Source organism: Bubalus bubalis, chromosome 10, assembly GCF_019923935.1.
Source record: "Bubalus bubalis isolate 160015118507 breed Murrah chromosome 10, NDDB_SH_1, whole genome shotgun sequence".
In the NCBI taxonomy this organism is placed as follows: Eukaryota; Metazoa; Chordata; class Mammalia; order Artiodactyla; family Bovidae; genus Bubalus; species Bubalus bubalis.
Genome location: NC_059166.1, coordinates 7,790,679 through 7,808,519, shown reverse-complemented (window position 1 = coordinate 7,808,519; position 17,841 = coordinate 7,790,679). Strand labels below are relative to the sequence as shown.

The 17,841-nt window shown below is 52.4% G+C and overlaps 1 protein-coding gene across 2 annotated transcripts in view; it reads left to right on the top strand.

Annotated features, from left to right (window-relative positions):
• The first annotated feature begins 310 nt into the window (after positions 1-310).
• LOC102403206 (solute carrier family 22 member 1) overlaps positions 311-17,841 on the top strand; it is a 37,591-nt gene continuing 20,060 nt past the window's right edge. Inside the window, exons 1-6 of one of the 2 annotated variants that reach the window (XM_044924025.2) lie at positions 311-839; positions 7,395-7,498; positions 10,231-10,385; positions 13,369-13,537; positions 14,026-14,140; positions 14,388-14,494. In XM_044924025.2, the coding sequence (XP_044779960.1) occupies positions 444-839; positions 7,395-7,498; positions 10,231-10,385; positions 13,369-13,537; positions 14,026-14,140; positions 14,388-14,494 (1,046 nt within the window). In that variant the 5' untranslated portion in view covers positions 311-443. The remainder of the gene's footprint in view (positions 840-7,394; positions 7,499-10,230; positions 10,386-13,368; positions 13,538-14,025; positions 14,141-14,387; positions 14,495-17,841) is intronic. The other variant, XM_006051247.4, reaches the window with a different exon arrangement.

The window sequence follows — 17,841 nt, the reverse complement described above, 5'->3', positions numbered from 1 at the left end:
ATGCACACTGCTTGAGACACCCCATCGTGAGTAGCAGGTCCGATAGCCTGGCAGCCAGTGTACTGTTCTTGTTTATCTGGATGATAAAAAAGCTTTCAAGTAGAGGATCAGAGCCTGAAAGAGACTGCTGGGAGGGTCACGGCCACCTTTGCTCTCTCCCTTGGCTCTGGGAACCCCAGTACCACAGAATCAGGTCCTCAGCCCAGGTGACTTCCCCCAGCCCAGAAGTCTGACCAATCATCATCCTCCTATCCCTGCCTGAAACCTGCCCTGTGGGTGAAAGATTGTTTCCAGCTGGTTGGCTTCCAAGGGTAGAGGCCAAGATGCTTAGACAGCATTTCGACTTCAGACCAGCCCATTGCAGAGAAACCCACATAAGACCCTGACCCCGGGCCCTGCGGCTGCTGTGGTCTGCTCAGAGCGATGCACGTGGAGGCTCAGTCATGCTCACCGTAGATGATGTACTGGAGCAGGTTGGGGAGTTCGGCTGGTTCCAGAAGCAAACCTTCCTGATCCTGTGCCTGCTCTCGGCCGCCTTCGCCCCCATCTACGTGGGCATCGTCTTCCTGGCCTTCACCCCGGACCACCGCTGCCGGAGCCCAGGGGTGGCGGAGCTGAGCCGGCGATGCGGCTGGAGCCTGGCGGAGGAGCTCAACTACACGGTGCCGGGCCCGGGGCCCGAGGGCCAGTGCCTCCGCTACGAGGTGGACTGGAACCAGAGCACCCTCGGCTGCCTGGACCCACTGGCCAGCCTGGCTACCAACGGCAGCCCCCTGCCCCTGGGCCCCTGCGAGCAGGGCTGGGTGTACGACACGCCCGGCTCCTCCATCGTGACCGAGGTAAGAGCAGGCCTTCGCTGAGGGGATAACGATGTGGGTTTCAGGGCAGAGAGGAAACATGATGAATCCTACAGGCTTCGATCCCACATCAGCAAAGAGGGAGCGGGGCCGTGTTCTCTGAACTCTGGCGTATCAGACTCCGTACCGGGCACTGCCGTTCCTCCCTTGTTCAATCCTCCGCACACTCTGGGTGTTAGAGGAGGGAACTGGGGCTCAGAGACACCATCGCCTGCCAGGCTGAGCTGGGCTGCTTGGGTGGGGGGCCCCTGGGGAGACTGGCTTCCTCACCCTTCTGCCCCAGTGGCTTCTCCACGGGCCTGCAGAATCCACCTGGGGGCCAGTGGCCCCACCATCAGAGATGCGAGGCCCCCTCCTTCCATTCACAAGCCGTGGACATGTGACAGCTCAACGCTGGTCTCTGGGGTGGTGTGGAAGCTGCCCTGGAGCCTGACTGAGTCTCAGCCATGCCCCGAGTTGGCTGAGTGTCGCTGTGTAGGTTACTCAGCCTCTCTGAGCCTCGGTTCTCTCATCAGTAAACCGTGATGACAATGACCTGCTTCCCAGGGGTCGGCCGAGGACCGTGAAGATGCTGATCAGACAAGCCAGAGAGTGGCTGGGTCAGCACCCCTGGGTGTCCAGCACCCAGCTGCCCTGGGTGTCCCCTCCATGGCCCACAGGAGAGCAGGATGGCGGCAGAGCACTTGCCTGGATAGGTTAGTGGGTTATCTGAGCATTTGCTTTGAGAATATCTCACTGAGAAGCCAGCAGATTTCTTTCCTTCATGGACCCTTTGGAAAGTGCTATTCTGTGACAAGCGTGAGTACTTGGAAACTGACCTCAAGGTCGCTTGGCGAAGTCACAGGAGAAGTTTAGACACATTAGTCGATCAGTCGTGTTCGACTCTTTGCAACCCCATGGACTGTAGCCTGCGAGGCTCCTCTGTCCATGGGATTCTCCAGGCCAGAATACTGGAGTGGGTTGCCATTTCCTTCTCCAGGGGATCTTCCCGACCCAGGGATTGAACCCGAGTCTCCTGCGTTGCAGGCAGATTCTTTACCATCTGAGCCACCAGGGAAGCCCTTTGGTGAAGCCACAGACCAGAACTATGCAGAGTCTGTTTGTTAGCAAACTGCTCACCTGAAGCAAGGTAGCTGAGTGGCCTGAGCAGCGCACGTCTAGCTGGAGAAAAGCACCGTGTCCGTCCCTCCCGCCCCATGGCCCACTGTCTTGGGGGGCGGGGAGCAGGTGTGGGTGCCCTTGCTCAGACGTCCGGTCTCTGAAGTGTCCTCCAACCACAGACGTCCAGGTAGAGGACCGTCTCCCAGGGATGCTGAACTGACCGCTCTTCTAGCTGGAAATCTAGAAACAGACCCAGACGGGGACGTATTGTTCTCTGTGGCTGAGGCATACTCTGCTTGGAAAGGATCAGTTAGATGCAAGAATTCATCCATTCACCCCTCCATCTGTTCCCTCAGTAACCGCGTTCTGAGCTTCTCCTTTGTTCTGGCACTGGGTATGATGCCAGGAGGGACACGGAAGAAGCCCGTGAAGTTCAAGGAGTTTGCAGTCTCCAGGGAGCCAGGGAGGGGTGGTGACCGTGAGAATAAGATCAGTGTCCCAGACAGGGAGGGGGACCTTACTATTCAGCTGGCTGCTGGGGCCTTCCAGCAGGAGGTGGCAGACTTTCTACACTGGAGTGTAGTTGATTTAGTGTTGTGTTAGTTTCAGGCAAGGGGATTCAGCTATGCCATCCCAGGCTAAATCGCTTCAGTCGTGTCCGACTCTTTGCAACCCCATGGACTGCAGCCCACTAGGCTCCTCTCTGTCTGTGGGATTATCCAGGCAAGAACACTGGAGTGGGTTACCGTGCCACCTCCTTGACTCAGTTATATACACATAGATATCTATTTTTTTTTTCAGCTTCTTTTCCCTTCTAGGTTATTACAAAATATCAGGTATAATTCCCTATGCTACACAGTAGGTCCTTAGGACGGACTATTTGAATGGGACCCAGGGTGGTATTTTGAGCTGCGTTGGGGAGTGTGAACCAAAGCGCAGGGGAGAGGGGGCAGGGACCACGTTCAGGGAGCCATGACTTGGTGAAGTGACTGGAATCCAGTAGAGGAGTCATGGACAGAATGGTGGTGACTCAGCTTCGGGCCAGAGGGCTGAGATCTTACATCAGGTCACCAGATAAAATGCCGGACGCCCACTAAATTTGAATTTCAGGTAAACAACGAATATTTAAGTAGGATAATTAGGTCCCAGGTATTGCATAACATTTGATACTGACAGCTGAGGCTGGGAATTCAGATACTGCTGAGGACATGATTGCACTAAAAAAAAAAGTGTTGCTTATCTGAAATTCCAGTTCGGAGGGGCACCCCATATTTTTTTTGCTCTAAAACTGGCAACCTTACCTTTGTGCCAAGTGGCAGTTCAGGCAGAGGAAGAAGACAGTCCTCGCTGGACCTTGGGAATGGTCCAGGTGCTGGTGGGGAGTGGAGGTGACGCTCCCCAGAGGTGGGGAGAGCTTGAAGAGGCCAACATGGGCCCTGGCAGGACTGTCAGCCAATGCGGCTGTCACAGGATCAAAAAGGATTGATTTAAAAGACGCAGACCTGGCAGGGGCTGGGGAGGAGGAGGGGCCCGATTTGCAAGAGGGTCCTGGCCGGGGAGGCAGGCAGCTGAGACCTGAGCAGTGAGGCTGGAACACAGGGAAGTAGCAGCTCATTCGTGTGGGGAGCCTGGCCTGGGCGGGGGCCCTGGGGAGGGGACACAGTCCCGACTGGCGGACAGTGGTAACCGGGAGCGGTCTTCCAGGTCCTCGGGGACCCGAGCACTCTGGGAAGGACTGGGGGAGACAGGGGAGGGGTTGTGGGCTAGGGTTCAGCTGGGGGCACACTAGTGTATTGGGGGTGGGATCCAGCTGGAAGTGATGGAGGCGATGAGACACGGGGCCTCAGGAGCGGAGGACCGCTTCTCCTGGACGGAACGTGCCTCCTCTGACTCACCCTTCCCACTGCTTCACAACAACTTTTGCCTCCTCCCCTCAGCCTAAGCTGAAGCTTATTTGGGGAAGAATCCTCCCTAGTTATTCATTTCTGCAGAAATAATCTTTAACATGGCCTTGCCTTGGACGTTGGAATTGGCTGAAGGGAAGGCGATGAGCTGACCTCTTTGAACACCCAGCTCCCCGTCCCTCCCCACCCTGAGGGCAGAGGTCAGGGTCCATTTGGGGTAGGAAGGTTTCCCAACTCACCTGATCCCCGGGATCACCTGGATTCTGACCCATGATCTGCGGAGACAGAACCCATGGGAACCTGGATTCTAACAAGGACGCTGGGTGACTGTGTGCCCGTGAGCTTGGCCAGCCTGCTGCTCTACAGGCCATGTCCACCACATAGCCTGGCCCCAGAGAAATCCCCAGTGAAGTCCCAGCAGGGAGAGGGACCGGGCCTAGGAGACCCCACCCCATCCCGTGCGCCCCCTGTACAAACTCCAGGCTTTCCGTCTTCCTAGAGTCACAGAGGGTCCCTGGGGACAGTGGCTGGGTCTGGGATCGCAGAGGGCAGGCAGGTGCCTACAGACAGAGCCCCTTGGCGTAGCTGGGGGCAGAGTTCTTAAGGGAGGTGGCATCAGTAGGGAAGGCCAGACCCCCCTTCCTCCAGTTCCATGAGCTCCCTGGCTTCTGCACGCCCCCAGAGCAGGATGGCATACAGGACATTTCAGGGAGGGTGTCAGAGATATCGTACAAAGATGCTGATTGCAAAGAGTAGAACAAACACCCCAAAACCATTGCCCTGTGGCTTTGGGGGCATCTAGTATGCACAGAACATAGTCCTGGGTGATGTAGGTGGGGGCTCCAGGGAGGCCGCTGGAGAGGCTGACCTGGGCCAGCGAGATAACAGCTCCCAGGAGCGGCCTCCCCTGAGTTCCACTGACAGGGCCCAGGGCCGCAGAGAAGCCGAACAGCGGCAGGAGAAACTCCCCAGGGCGGTGTGCTTCCAGCTGAATTTTCAAGGGAATAAACACCGGGAGTGAGAGTTGGACCATAAAGAAAGCTGAGCACCGAAGAATTGATGCTTTTGAACTGTGGTGTTGGAGAAGACTCTTGAGAGTTCCTTGGACTGCAAGGAGATCCAGTCAGTCCATCCTAAAGGAGATCAGTCCTGAATATTCATTGGAAGGACTGATGTTGAAGCTGAAACTCCAATACTTTGGCCACCTGATGCGAAGAAAAGATTGAAAAGACCCTGATGCTGGGAAAGATTGAAAGTGGGAGGAGAAGGGGATGACAGAGGATGAGATGGTTGGATGGCATCACCGACTCAATGGACATGAGTTTGAGCAAACTCCGAAAGCTGGTGATGAACAGGGAAGCCTGTTCTGCAGTCCATGGAGTCACAAAGAGTAGGACACGACTGGGCAACTGAACTGAACTGAAACATCTGGATCAGCCAAGAATGGGGGAGATGCTGATTGCTTCCAAGAGCTGAGCTCTTCACAGGAGCAGACGAGGATCTGGGCATAAGGCAGGTGGTAGCATGAGCTGATTGTTAGTTTCTGAAAGTCAAACGGTAGCAGGGAGTTTTACCTTTTTGTTTATTTTTTAAAGTGCTCATGATTGACCACTGGGGCCAGGACAAGGGCATGGCTCATACATGCAACTCTAAGTTTTTACAGGAGATGGGTAGCAGAGCCTCCTAGGTAATAAAACACACCTAGACAGCATATTCAAAAGCAGATACATCACTTTGCTAAAAAGGTTTGTCTACTCAAAGCTATGATTTTTCCAGTAGTCATGTACAGATATGAAAGTTGGACTATAAAGAAGGCTGAGCTCCGAAAAACTGATGTTTTTGATCTATGGTATTGAAGAAGACTCTTGAGAGTCCTGTGGACTGCAAGGAGATCCAACCTGTCCATCCTAAAGGACATCAACCCTGAAAAATCATTGGAAGCACTCATGCTGAAGCTGAAACTCCAATACTTTGGTCACCTGATGAGAAGAGCCGACTCATTGGAAAAGACCCTGATGCTGGGAGAGACTGAAGGCAGGAGGAGAATGGGGTGACAGAGGATGAGATGGTTGGATGGCATCACTGACTTGATGGCATCACTGACTCGATGGATATAAATTTGAGCAAATCCCAGGAGATAGTAAAGGACAGGAAAGCCTGGCATGGTGCAGTCCCTAGAGTCACAGAGTCAGACATGACTGAGCGACTGAACAACAAAAACTAAAGCCTCATTTAAAAAGTTAAATGGTTCATTATTTACTAAACCATGGGCACATGGTTTCTCCCTGCAGCGCCCACAGTGGCTTCATGATGGTAACAGGAGCAGCTCCACACATACCTTCCAGACAGGAGACTGAGGCACCCCCCCTACTTTCTGCCCCTCTGCACTCCAAGTGGGGATGCTTCTGCACTCGGGCCTCCCAGAGCACCCAGGCATGTTGGCATCACCATGCATGTGCCAAACACGGAGGGGCAATCCCTGAACCTCACTCCCAATAACGCCCAGGCAGATCGGCTCGTGTCTTTGCCTCTGTCCTTTGTTCCTCCCAGGCACATGGGACCCTCCGCATCTCCTGCCGCCTCTGGGTTCCCCCATCCCCCGCATGCAGGGCTGTTCCCCAAAAGCCCCCACCAGCTGGCCTCTGCTTCTTTGCTCAGAAATTCTCATGTTGATACTCACAGTTCCATCAGTCATGACAAATTTACACAATTATTGGGTAGAATTTATGGAATAAAACATGTGATTCAGTTCAGTTCAGTCACTCAGTCATGTCCAGCTCTTTGCGACCCCATGGACTGCAGCACACCAGGCCTCCCTGTCCATAGCAACTCCTGGAGCTTGCTCAAACTCACGTGCATCGAGTCGGTGATGCCATCCAACCATCTCATCCTCTGTTGTCCCTTCTCCTCCTGCCCTCAATCTTTCCCAGCATCAGGGTCTTTTCCAATGACTCAGTTCTTCACATCAGGTGGCCTAAGTATTGGAGTTTCAGCTTCAGCATCAGTCCTTCCCAGGAATATCGAGGATTGATTTCCTTTAGGATGGACTGGTTGAATCTCCTTGCAGTCCAAGGGACTCTCAAGAGTCTCCTCCAACACCACAGTTCAAAGCATCAATTCTTTGGTGCTCAGCTTTCTTAATTAAGGGTTTTTACCAATTCTGGGAAACACGTCATATGTATTTTACATCATTTTCATTTTTGGATAATTACTTTGCTGTATTTCCTTTAGAAACCTTACCGTTTGGCCACCCTGTCCTTTGACAACTATCAGGGGTACCTGACAACAGACTCTTTAATTAGTATATATTGAGGGGAAACCCAAGATAAAGATATTAGGCATGTAATGACGCTGCCTGAGATTCCCCAGAAACCTTGCATTTGTCTTATGAAAATGTGGTGAAAGGAAAGGATGTGAGGGGCCCCGGGATCCCACATTTTTGTGTCGTGCGTTGACATTTTCTGCAGGGAAAACGGTAGGCATAGTTTAACTTACAAACAGTCTTGTGTGTTTTGGCCCCTCCGACCCACAGTTTAACCTGGTGTGTGATGACTCTTGGAAGGTGGATCTCTTTCAGTCCTGTGTGAACTTGGGCTTCTTTCTGGGCTCTCTGGGAGTCGGCTACATCGCAGACAGGTATGTAAAGGTGGATCCGACCAGGCACAGCGTCAACACCATGGGGAGAAGGGACTCGAGTGGCCAGTGATGGGAGAAGCTGCCAGAGGGAATCTTTGCAGAAGTTGAGACCCGACATGGTAGGGAGTGCGGGACGATGTGGGGCAAGACAACGGAAGGAAGGTGGGGATTTAGGGGGGATTTCAGAGGCAGGCAGGTTGTGTAGCTGGATGCAGGGCTCAGAGGAAGAGGGCACAAAGCCAAGGATTATGCTTCTGGAAGATGGGTGGAGGGGGCAGTGCCATTTTTTGAGACAGAGAGGGTTAAGAATACCCTTCTCTGCAGCTTTTAGGAGATGTGTTTCAGAGCAGCCTGTGAGACAGAGGAGAGTTGCCAAGTAGAGTGTTGGGTACATAAGGTTCGGGCTGGAGTTAAATATTTGGGATTTGCCACCAGTAATTGGTATTTAAAGCGATAAACCAGGTTTGAGATAAGCTAGAAGAGGGTATGCAGAGAGAAGTTCAACATGTAGAAGTTGGTGAGCAAGGACAGGGTCAGTGGAAGGCTGAAGATGAGAGATGAGGAAGTGGATTTGTGTGTGTGGACGGCTCTTTTTCCCCCCGCAGTATTTCCCTAAAGTGTGTTAATCATCATTGCATGTGGGAAGAAGGTAGAGTGAATGGTTCCCTCACTAATATTTTTAGTATTTATCCATTTATGTATCTATTTTCAGGAGTAGATAACTGTCATTTAGAAGCTATATATGTTGTGTTTCTTAAGTCTTGTGTATGAGGGAGGTCACATGGTGTTTGTTTTTCTCTGACTGCTTTCACTTAGCGCTTTACCCTCCGTGTCCATCTGTACTGTCACAAATACGTTCTTTTTTATGGCTGAGCACTATTGCATTGTATATATATATATATATATATATATATATATATATATATATATAATATTGTGGTGTTCCCTGGTGGCTCAGAGGATAAAGCATCTGCCTGCCATGCGGGAGACCCTGGTTTATATATATATATATACACATCTTTATTCATTCAACTATTGATGGACACTTAGGTTGCTTCCATATCAGTTCAGTTCAGTTCAGTTCAGTCACTCAGTCGTGCCCAACTCTTTGCGACCCCATGGACCGCAGCACGCCAGGCCTCCCTGCTGCTGCTGCTGCTGCTAAGTCACTTCAATCATGTCCGACTCTGTGCGACCCCACAGATGGCAGCCCACCAGGCTCCCCCGTCCCTGGAATTCTCCAGGCAAGAACACTGGAGTGGGTTGCCATTTCCTTCTCCTATGCACGAAAGTGAAAAGTGAAAGTGAAGTCGCTCAGTTGTGTCCGACTCTTTGCGACTCCATGGACTGCAGCCCACCAGGCTCCTCCGTCCAGGGGATTTTCCAGGCAAAAGTACTGGAGTGGGGTGCCATCGGCTTCTCCACAGGCCTCCCTGCCCATCACCAACTCCCAGAGTCCACTCAAACTCATGTCCATTGAGTCGGTGATGCCATCCAACCATCTCATCCTCTGTCATTCCCTTCTTCTCCCACCTTCAATCTTTCCCAGCATCAGGGTCTTTTCAAATGAGTCAGTTCTTCACATCAGGTGGCCAAACAAAGTATTGGAGCTTCAGCTTCAGGATCAGTCCTTCCATATATTGCTTATATTGGAATATATTCCATATATTGCTTTCATATATTGGCAATTTAGCTAATACTGCAATAAATATAGGGGTGCAGATGTCTTTTTTAATTAGTGTTTTTGTTTCCTTTGGAGAAATATTCAGACTTGAAATTGCTGGACTGTATGGTGGTTCTGTTTTTAATTTTTTGAAGAATCTTTGTCTTGTTTCTTCTGTTTTCCATAATGGCTGCCTCAGTTTATGCTCCCATCCACAGTGTCCTAAGCTCCCTTTTTTTTCACATCCTTGGCAACACTTACTGTTTATTGTCTTTCTGATAATGGCCATTCTGATAAGTGTGAGGTGATATCTCATTGTAGTTTTTTAAATGTTTTTTAAGAATTATTTTTAATTGGAGGATAATTGCTTTAGAACACCGTGTTGGCTTCTGCCATGCGCCAGTGTGAATGAACCACAAGCATACACATGTCCCCTCCCCCTGAACCTCCCCTCCAACCCCACCTCACCCCGCTCCTCTAGGATCTCACAGAGCGCCCACTGAGCTCCCTGTGTTTATAGCGACTTCCTGTGTGGCTCTGATTTGCATTTCCCCGATGACTAGGGATGTTGAGCATCTCTTCATGTGTCTGTTGGCCCTCTGTACTCATGAAAATAGAAAGGAAAAACACTTTCCAATAGTTATGCTATTAGAATTGAATATTTCCCCAGAAAAACCTTATGAGCGTTGATAAGGTTAATTATGTGGATGGGGGGCGGGGATCTGATTTCTGGTGCACCCTGTTAAGTCTGTGAATAGTAATGCAATCTGCTAAATACAAAGATAACGAGAGGGGATGAGTCGGAACTGGGTGGGTCACTGAGGGAGACCCCTGGTCCTTGACTGAGAGTGGTCAGGATTCCTCTTCAGAGTGACTTCATTAAACCTGCAAGAGTTGCCGGTCGCTGTCACAGAGGGGGGGACCAGGTCAGGCTTGGAGAAGGGGCCACGATGTGTGATGGACCACACGATGCTGCAGAGAAACTGTCTTGTCTCCCAGTAGAGAGCCTGCTGTCCCTTCGTCCCTGTGAACACTCAACACTCACCTCGATGTCTGCTTGCCTCCAAAGGTTTGGCCGCAAAGTGTGCCTCTTGGCCACCACCCTCACCTGCGCCATCTTGGGCGTCCTGACGGCCGTGGCTCCAGACTACACGTCCCTGCTGATCTTCCGCCTGCTGCAGGGGCTGGTCAGCAAGGGCAGCTGGACGGCTGGCTACACCCTGAGTAAGCATCTGCTGGTCCAAGGTTTCCAGGCACTTTGAGAAGCCCGGGAGGTCAGACAGTGGGGTAGAATGGGACGAAGCCGAATGTGGAGGCGGGTTTTTTTTGGAGGAAGCCTAGAGAAAGTGTGGCCTCGCTAGCTGTACTTGTGTCTGTGTGATTGGAACCGCATATGCTGTCAGAATGGCCTCTCTCTGTCTCTCTTTGTTTGAGAGATACTTATATGGATCCTTGTTTCCATATCAACTAATCTGGGAAAAGGAGATCACATGTGATGTGTTTACAGTGATGGGAGTTGTATAGGAAGGGGAGACAGGTGGGAGAGTGTTTTAACATTTTAAATATGAACGAACCAGCCTCTTCCGAAAGAAATACAACAAACTCCACTGATTTGAAGGACACTCAAGAGTTAGGCTGCAGTCCATGGGGTCTCGAAGAGTCGGACACGACTGAGCAACTCCACTTTCACTTTTCACTTTCATGCCTTGGAGAAGGAAATGGCAACCCACTCCAGTGTTCTTGCCTGGAATCCCAGGGACGGTGGAGCCTGGTGGACTGCCATCTATGGGATCACAGAGTCGGACACGACTGAAGTGACTTAGCAGCAGCAGCAGCAAGAGTTAGGGGAGAAGATATAAGAGGAAATAAAAGAAGCTCTTATACTTTGGCCAATTCATTGGAAAAGACCCTGATGCTGGGAAAGACAGAAGACAGCAGGAGATGGTTAGACAGCATCACCCATGCAATGGACATGAACCTGGGCACACTCTGGGAGATGGTGAGGGACAGGGAAGCCTGGCATGCTGCTGTCCATGAGTCTCAAAGAGTCGGACATGGCGACTGAACAAGCAAATCAAAAAAGAAGAGAGAGACACGATGACGAAAAAACTGAAGTGTAAAACAATGTAATTCTATATACTATTTTTTCTTTCAAGTTTTCTATGAAGAGTAAGAATAGAAAATGAAAAATACTTCTGTAGAAGAAAGCATAATAGCTGTCTGTGTATCTCTCAGCCCATGCATGGCTGGATGGGTACATCAGACAGCAGTGAGGATGGTCCAGGTTTTTGCCAGGTCTTGCCATCTTTGAAAACAATGTCTTATGGCTTGACATTCTAGGAAATAGTTCACTAGGGCCAAAAAAAACACCATGTTCCTCCCCCAAGAAACCATGAACACACTAGTTAAGTTTAGTGAGTTCAGCACATATTAACTGCAACAGCCCAGCCATCTAGCGGCTGAACGTGCAGTATTTGGCACCTGGTGACAAGGATTAATTTAAGGTCAAATCTACACCCAAGTCTGACCAGCTGTGTGGTCCTGGGCACATTCCATAATCTCTCTCTGCCTCAGGATCCTCCACATGGGGACTGAAGTGCCGTGAGGTCGATGAAGGGCTCCAGGGGGAGTCCAGAGCCATGCCTGCCCCTTCTCCTCCCTGCGGTGTGGCTGTTGCCCTGTGGCAGGCACAGGGGCAGGGCTGGAGATGCCGAGATAGATAAGGCCTCCCATCCTACTCTCAAGACACCAGTCAGTCCTGAAGGAAATCAACCCTGAATAGTCATTGGAAGGCCTGTTGCTGAAGCAAAAGCTCCTGTACTTTGGCCACCTGATGCAAAGAGCTGATTCACTGGAAAAGACCCTGATGCTGGGAAAGATGGAGTGCTGGAGGAGAAGGGGGTGAAAGAGGATGGGATGGTTGGATGGCATCACTGACTCAGTGGACATGAGTTTGAGCAAACTCTGGGAGAGAGTGGAGGACAGACGAGCCTGGTGGGCTATAGTCCATGGGCTACCAACCAACCAGTGAAGTTGCTCAGTCATGTCCGACTCTTTGCGACCCCATGGGCTACAGGCCAGTGCAAAGAGTCAGAAACAGCTTAGCAACTGAACAACAACCTCCGTCAAGGAGCTCCCAGGCTAGAGAGAAAGGAAGACAGACCCGGAATGCTACCTGTCTGTGACGGAGTGTGTGCTACCCTGGCTTGCATCCTTCCCACGGCTCCCTGCCTTGCTTGGAGGTCCCATAGTCCCTGGTCCTGCACCAGGGGCTCCCCTTCAGTCTGCGTGACCAACTCCTCCTCTTTTCCCAGCCCAGGACGTCTTCCTCCCCCACCCCCAAGCCTGCTCCTCCTGTGCCCCTCTCCCCAGCCCCCCATCTGCTTTCCTCTTGGAATACCTCCAGCACCACAGCCCTCTCGCTCCTCTGCTGCTCCTGCCAGGCCCCACCACCACCACCACCGCTCCGCTCCACACTGGTCCACCCCCGGGGCACCCACAGGCAGCAGCGTGGTGGAGGGTCCTTTAGCAGACGTAACATCGGCTCATCCCTGTGCTGCGGCGCCTCTGTGCCTCCCACACTTGAAGCCAGCGCTCTCCTCAAGCCTACGAGAGCCCCCCAGGAGGGCGCACGGCCCCCATGACCCGACCTCACCCAGCGGTCACCTGGGCTGCTGTCCCTCTGCCTGGAACTTGCTTTCCCATTCCAGGTTCAGTTAACTACTTCTCCTCATGATGGCTCAAATTTCCTCCACGAGCTCTGCTCCACTGCTCTCTGAAAATCTGTGACCCCCGGAGACTCCCCCACCCTCCTGGCTATTTATGCTTTCTTCCCACATGGCCCACATCATGTCAAGACCTGGGTGTGATGAACATGGTGTGTATGTCTCGTCTACCACCTCTCACGAGGCTGTGAGGTTAGGAGGGCAGGACTGTGCCCACAGAGCTGGAGATGCGTCTGAACACCTGTGACAGGGCCAGGTCCCTGGGGCGCACTCAAAGATGTTGATGGTGTTAACTAACGAGCGCTCCCTGGGGGCTCGTGGGAAATCCTCCAGCTAATCCTGGGGCCGATGGGAGGAAGGTTCTGGGCAGGAGAGCCCTGTAGGTGGAATACGGCAATGTGCAAAGGCTGGGGGAGCTGCAGATAGTAAATGGGGGGTTTTAAAGCGGATGGGAGCCCGTGGGTGACGTTTCTCCATTTCAGTCACGGAGTTCGTGGGCCTGGGCTACAGACGGACAGTGGCGATCCTCTACCAGATGGCCTTCACCGTGGGGCTGGTGCTGCTCTCTGGACTGGCCTACATCCTCCCGCACTGGCGCTGGCTGCAGCTGGCTGTCTCCCTGCCCATCTTCCTGCTCCTCTTCTGCTACTGGTACTGTGTCCCCGTGGGGACCCGTCTTCCCAACAGCCAGGGCAGCCCTACCCGCAGGCCCGGGGCTTCCAGCCACCCATGCCATCTGGGGTGCTCCGTCACAGGGTAGCTCTCATTTCTGGGGGGAGCCACTCTCAGCCACCCTTTAAAGAAACTTACAGAGTTTCTTTAAATTCACATCACCCAGAGAGGGGCCTGAGATGCTAAAAGTCGGACAAAAGTTCACCTAGCCACAAAGTAGGCATTTGCTCTTTGATGAGCCAGTGAAGGAGTAGATGAAGGGATGGAACCATCTCTGGGGAGTGTGCCCATCAGACAGGAACATTGGCAGATGAAGGGATGAGGAAGCTGTGGTACATATACACGAGCAATATTTCTCAGCTATAAAAAAGAATGCATTCAAGTCAGCTCCAGCGAGCTTCTCTTTTGATCTTAACCTCAGACGGGCACTGGGAGAGACGCCAAGTGGGGATGATCTGCGTCTGCAGGTTTGTGCCCGAGTCCCCCCGATGGCTGTTATCCCAAAAGAGAAACACTGAGGCGATAAAGATCATGGACCACATTGCCCAAAAGAACGGGAAGCTGCCTCCTGCCGACCTGAAGGTGACCCACTCACAAGGGCTTTCTCCCCTCACTGAATGCTGGGTCGGCTTTGTGACTTGGCGCTTGCCTATGGGACTTGCCTGGGGAAGCGGGAAGGTGCTGGAGCTCTTCGGGGTGACGAGTATGATGGCCGGCCTCGGGGTGGGGGCTGGTGGGGGGCGGGGAGTGGGGCGGGGGAAGGGCTCTGATGGCAATTCCTGATCACGGTGGCAGCCTGGATGCGGCTGACGCCCTGACTCTCTCCTAGACGCTGTCTCTCGAGGAGGACGTCACTGAGAAGCTGAGCCCCTCGTTCGCAGACCTGTTCCGCACACCCAACCTGAGGAAGTACACCTTCATCCTGATGTACCTGTGGTAAGGGGTCTTTCCGAGGCCCTGTGCGCTTCCCTGCATGTCCGGGTACACGTCAGAGACAGTGGGTCAACTTATGGGGGGGAAAAAGAGAGGCATTAAAAGGCATTTCCAGATGGCTTTCCGCTCAAAGAGCTCTTAAAAAGACACCTGTATTTCTCCTTTGAGGACTGCCCAGTAGAGGAAAGGCCTCGTTTTAGTAAGAAGAAATCTCCACATAGAAAAGTTAGCAGTGAGCCGGAGGGAGGTGACAGGGTTGCCAGAAACCCCCTGTGTCAGGAGCCAAGTGCTGACTTAGGCCCGGCAGATAGATGAGATTTCAGGGATTCCCCAGGACATCAGTACTTCCCTGGTGGCTCAGACAGTAAAGCATCTGCCTACAATGTGGGAGACACGGGTTTGATCCCTGGGTTGGGAGATCCCCTGGAGAAGGAAATGGCTACCCACTCCAGTACTCTTGTCTGGAAAATCCCATGGATGGAGGAGCCTGGTAGGCTACAGTCCATGGGGTCACAAAGAGTCGGACACGACTGAGCGACTTCATTTTCCGGGCTGTCAAGGAGGAAGAAGCCTTCCTCACGTCTGAGGACTCGACAGAGCCTGCAGAAAGCACATGTGTGCTTTTTTCACACCAATTAGGAAACGCCTGTCCACGCTCAGCATGCCTTGCACACCCTGGGGCAGCGTCACCCTCCAGGTGGCTTCCTCGAGATGGGGTCTTCTCCCTATTCCCTTGGGGGGCTGGCTCAGCTCCCCACCTCAGCACTTGCTCCTCCACACCCTGGTGGCCCTTCAGTTACCCCTGGAAACCCCTGGGCCGAGTGGCTGGGTTCCCCTTCCACTGGGGTCACTCTGCCGCCCTGCCCTTCTTTGCCCTTCCGTGAAATAAGGGTTCCAACTACGAGGGCAGCGCCTGGCACGTAGCAGCCGCTCTGTAAATATTTGCAGAAGTTTGAATGAGTAACTAGTGTTCCACAGAGTGCATCCCGAGTTCTCTAGATGCCGGGTTCTCTCCTGGTCCCTAGGCCCCGCATCTGTGGGCTGGCACCGGGAGCCCTGTGCCCGCCATGTGAGGGGCCCAGGAACCCCTGCAAGCCTGCCGGGTGCCTGGCGCATTTCTCTTGATTCTCAGCATCTGAGAATCTGTTGATTCTCAGCAACCCTCTTGGGTTGGAGGCCTGGGACCCTGCAGACAGAAAGGCTTGCTCCCTTCCTGTATCAGTCCGGGTCCCATCTCCACCCCAAGCAATCCTGTCGAGGCGGTGATCCTGTCTCCTCAGCTCTCTCACACCCCTCCGCGCAAGCTTTCCGCAAATCCCACTCTGTCTTGAAAATCTATCCCGAATCTGCCATTTCTCATCGCCTGTGCTCTCAGGTGTGAGGGTTGCAATCTCCCGTCCATCTTGTTGCGGTAGCCTCCTCGCTGGCGGTCTGCTCCCACTCCTGTCTCCCCCTCCCCAGGGCACAGGTCACAGATCGCATCACCTCCTTGTCCACATCCTCATAGCCTCCCTAATCCACTGAGAAGAAACCTAGCTTCCTTCCGCGGCCTGCAAGGCTTCATGCCATCTGGCCCTGGACACCTTTTCTTACTGTACACGCCCCCCGCCCCCGTCCACTCCATTCATTACAGCGACTCGGGGCGGGGGGCCCATCACTTCCTGGCTGCGTGACCTTCAGGAAGCTTCGTGATCTCTGTGACTCAGTTTCCTCATCAGCCAATGGAGGCAATGATAGGATCTACTCATGGGCATGTTGGAAGAATTAATGTGATAATGCGTGTGAAAGGCTTAGAACTTAGGAAACGCCCAACAACGACAGACTGCTATCCACTCCAGTATTCCTTCCTGGGAAATCCCATGGACAGAGGAGCCTGGTGGGCTACAGTCCATGGGGTCGCAAAGAGTCAGACCCTTGGCGAAAAAACCGTCACCTCTACCCGCAGCAGCGCACACATGCAGTTTGTGGGTTCTGCCAGAAGATGGCAGCATTGCACATTGTTGACTGTTTCCAGTTTGGCTGGTCAGTGGCTAAGCCTGTCCAACTCTTTGGGGCCCCATGTGACCCCATGGACGGCAGCAAGCCAGGCTTCCCTGTTCTTCACCATCTCCCAGAGTTTGTTGTGATTTGGGGTTTTTGTTTATTTGTTTGTACAGGAAAATCAGGGTTCTACATTCCTTTCTCTTGGGCTAGTCGCTTAATGGGTAGAAGATGACCGTTCCCATTTAACCATTTAAGCCGGCATAGAGAAGCCCCCCTCGCCCCGCCAGGCTCATCTAAACTCACCGAGTTGCATTCAGTGTATTCTTATTCTCTTGACACTTTGGATCAAACAGGAATAATTTAGGACTAGAAACAAAAGCATACCAGACTCCCCTGGGTGCAGCTTTATAAAACCAGGGAGGGAGTGAGTGAAGTGAGTGAAAGTTATTCAGTCGTGTCTGACTCTTTGCAACCCTATGAACTACAGCCTACCAGGCTCCTCTGTCCATGAGATCTTCCAGGAAAGAATACTGCAGTGGGTTGCCAGTAATCCCCTTCTTCAGGGGATTTTCCCGACACAGGGATCGAACTGGGGACTCCTGCATTGCAGGCAGATTCCTAACCATCTGAGCCACGAGAGCTGGACCTTATAAAACCGGGGGCGGGGGGGTATAGTAATGAGAAACGTCCCCTGTGATCTCAGTTTTGGAACTGACGGGCAATTTGCATTTCTATAAGAAAGTAATTTCTTATCCACCAAAATCTCTTCTCACAGTCAGTACTTCATATCTGCAGGTTCTGCGTCTGGGGATTCAATCAACTGCAGATAAAAAATATTCAAAAAAATTCCAGACAGTCCCCCAAAGCAAAACTTGAATCTGCTGCATGCTGGCAAATACTGACACAATGTTTATATTACGTTAGATGTTATAAGTAATCTAGCGATGGTGTCAGTCTTACGGGGGTTTGCACATCTTACACCGATTCACACGATTTACACGAGGGACTCGTGCATCCTCGGGTTCTGGTACCCTGGGGGGTCCTGGAACCAGTCCCTCATGGTAGTGAGGAACGACTGTACCAACAGAGTCATTCAATGTTCCAAAATTGTGCAGTTTGCCCAAAAGTGACCCATGGGACTCTACGTTTTTCCCTGAGTCAGAGTGACCGAGCTGTGTGCCATGTTCTGTAACATGGGTGTTCTTTCCTCAGATATGGGTGAATGGGTCGTGTGCCATGGGACATGGGGTGAAAGAGAGGAAGGGAATGCTGCTGGTTCCAAGATGGTGTGATGTGCGCAGGGGGCCCCGACTGTGGAGCTGGGAAGACTTGGCCGACTCCTCCCCGCCGTGGTGCTCTGGATCCTG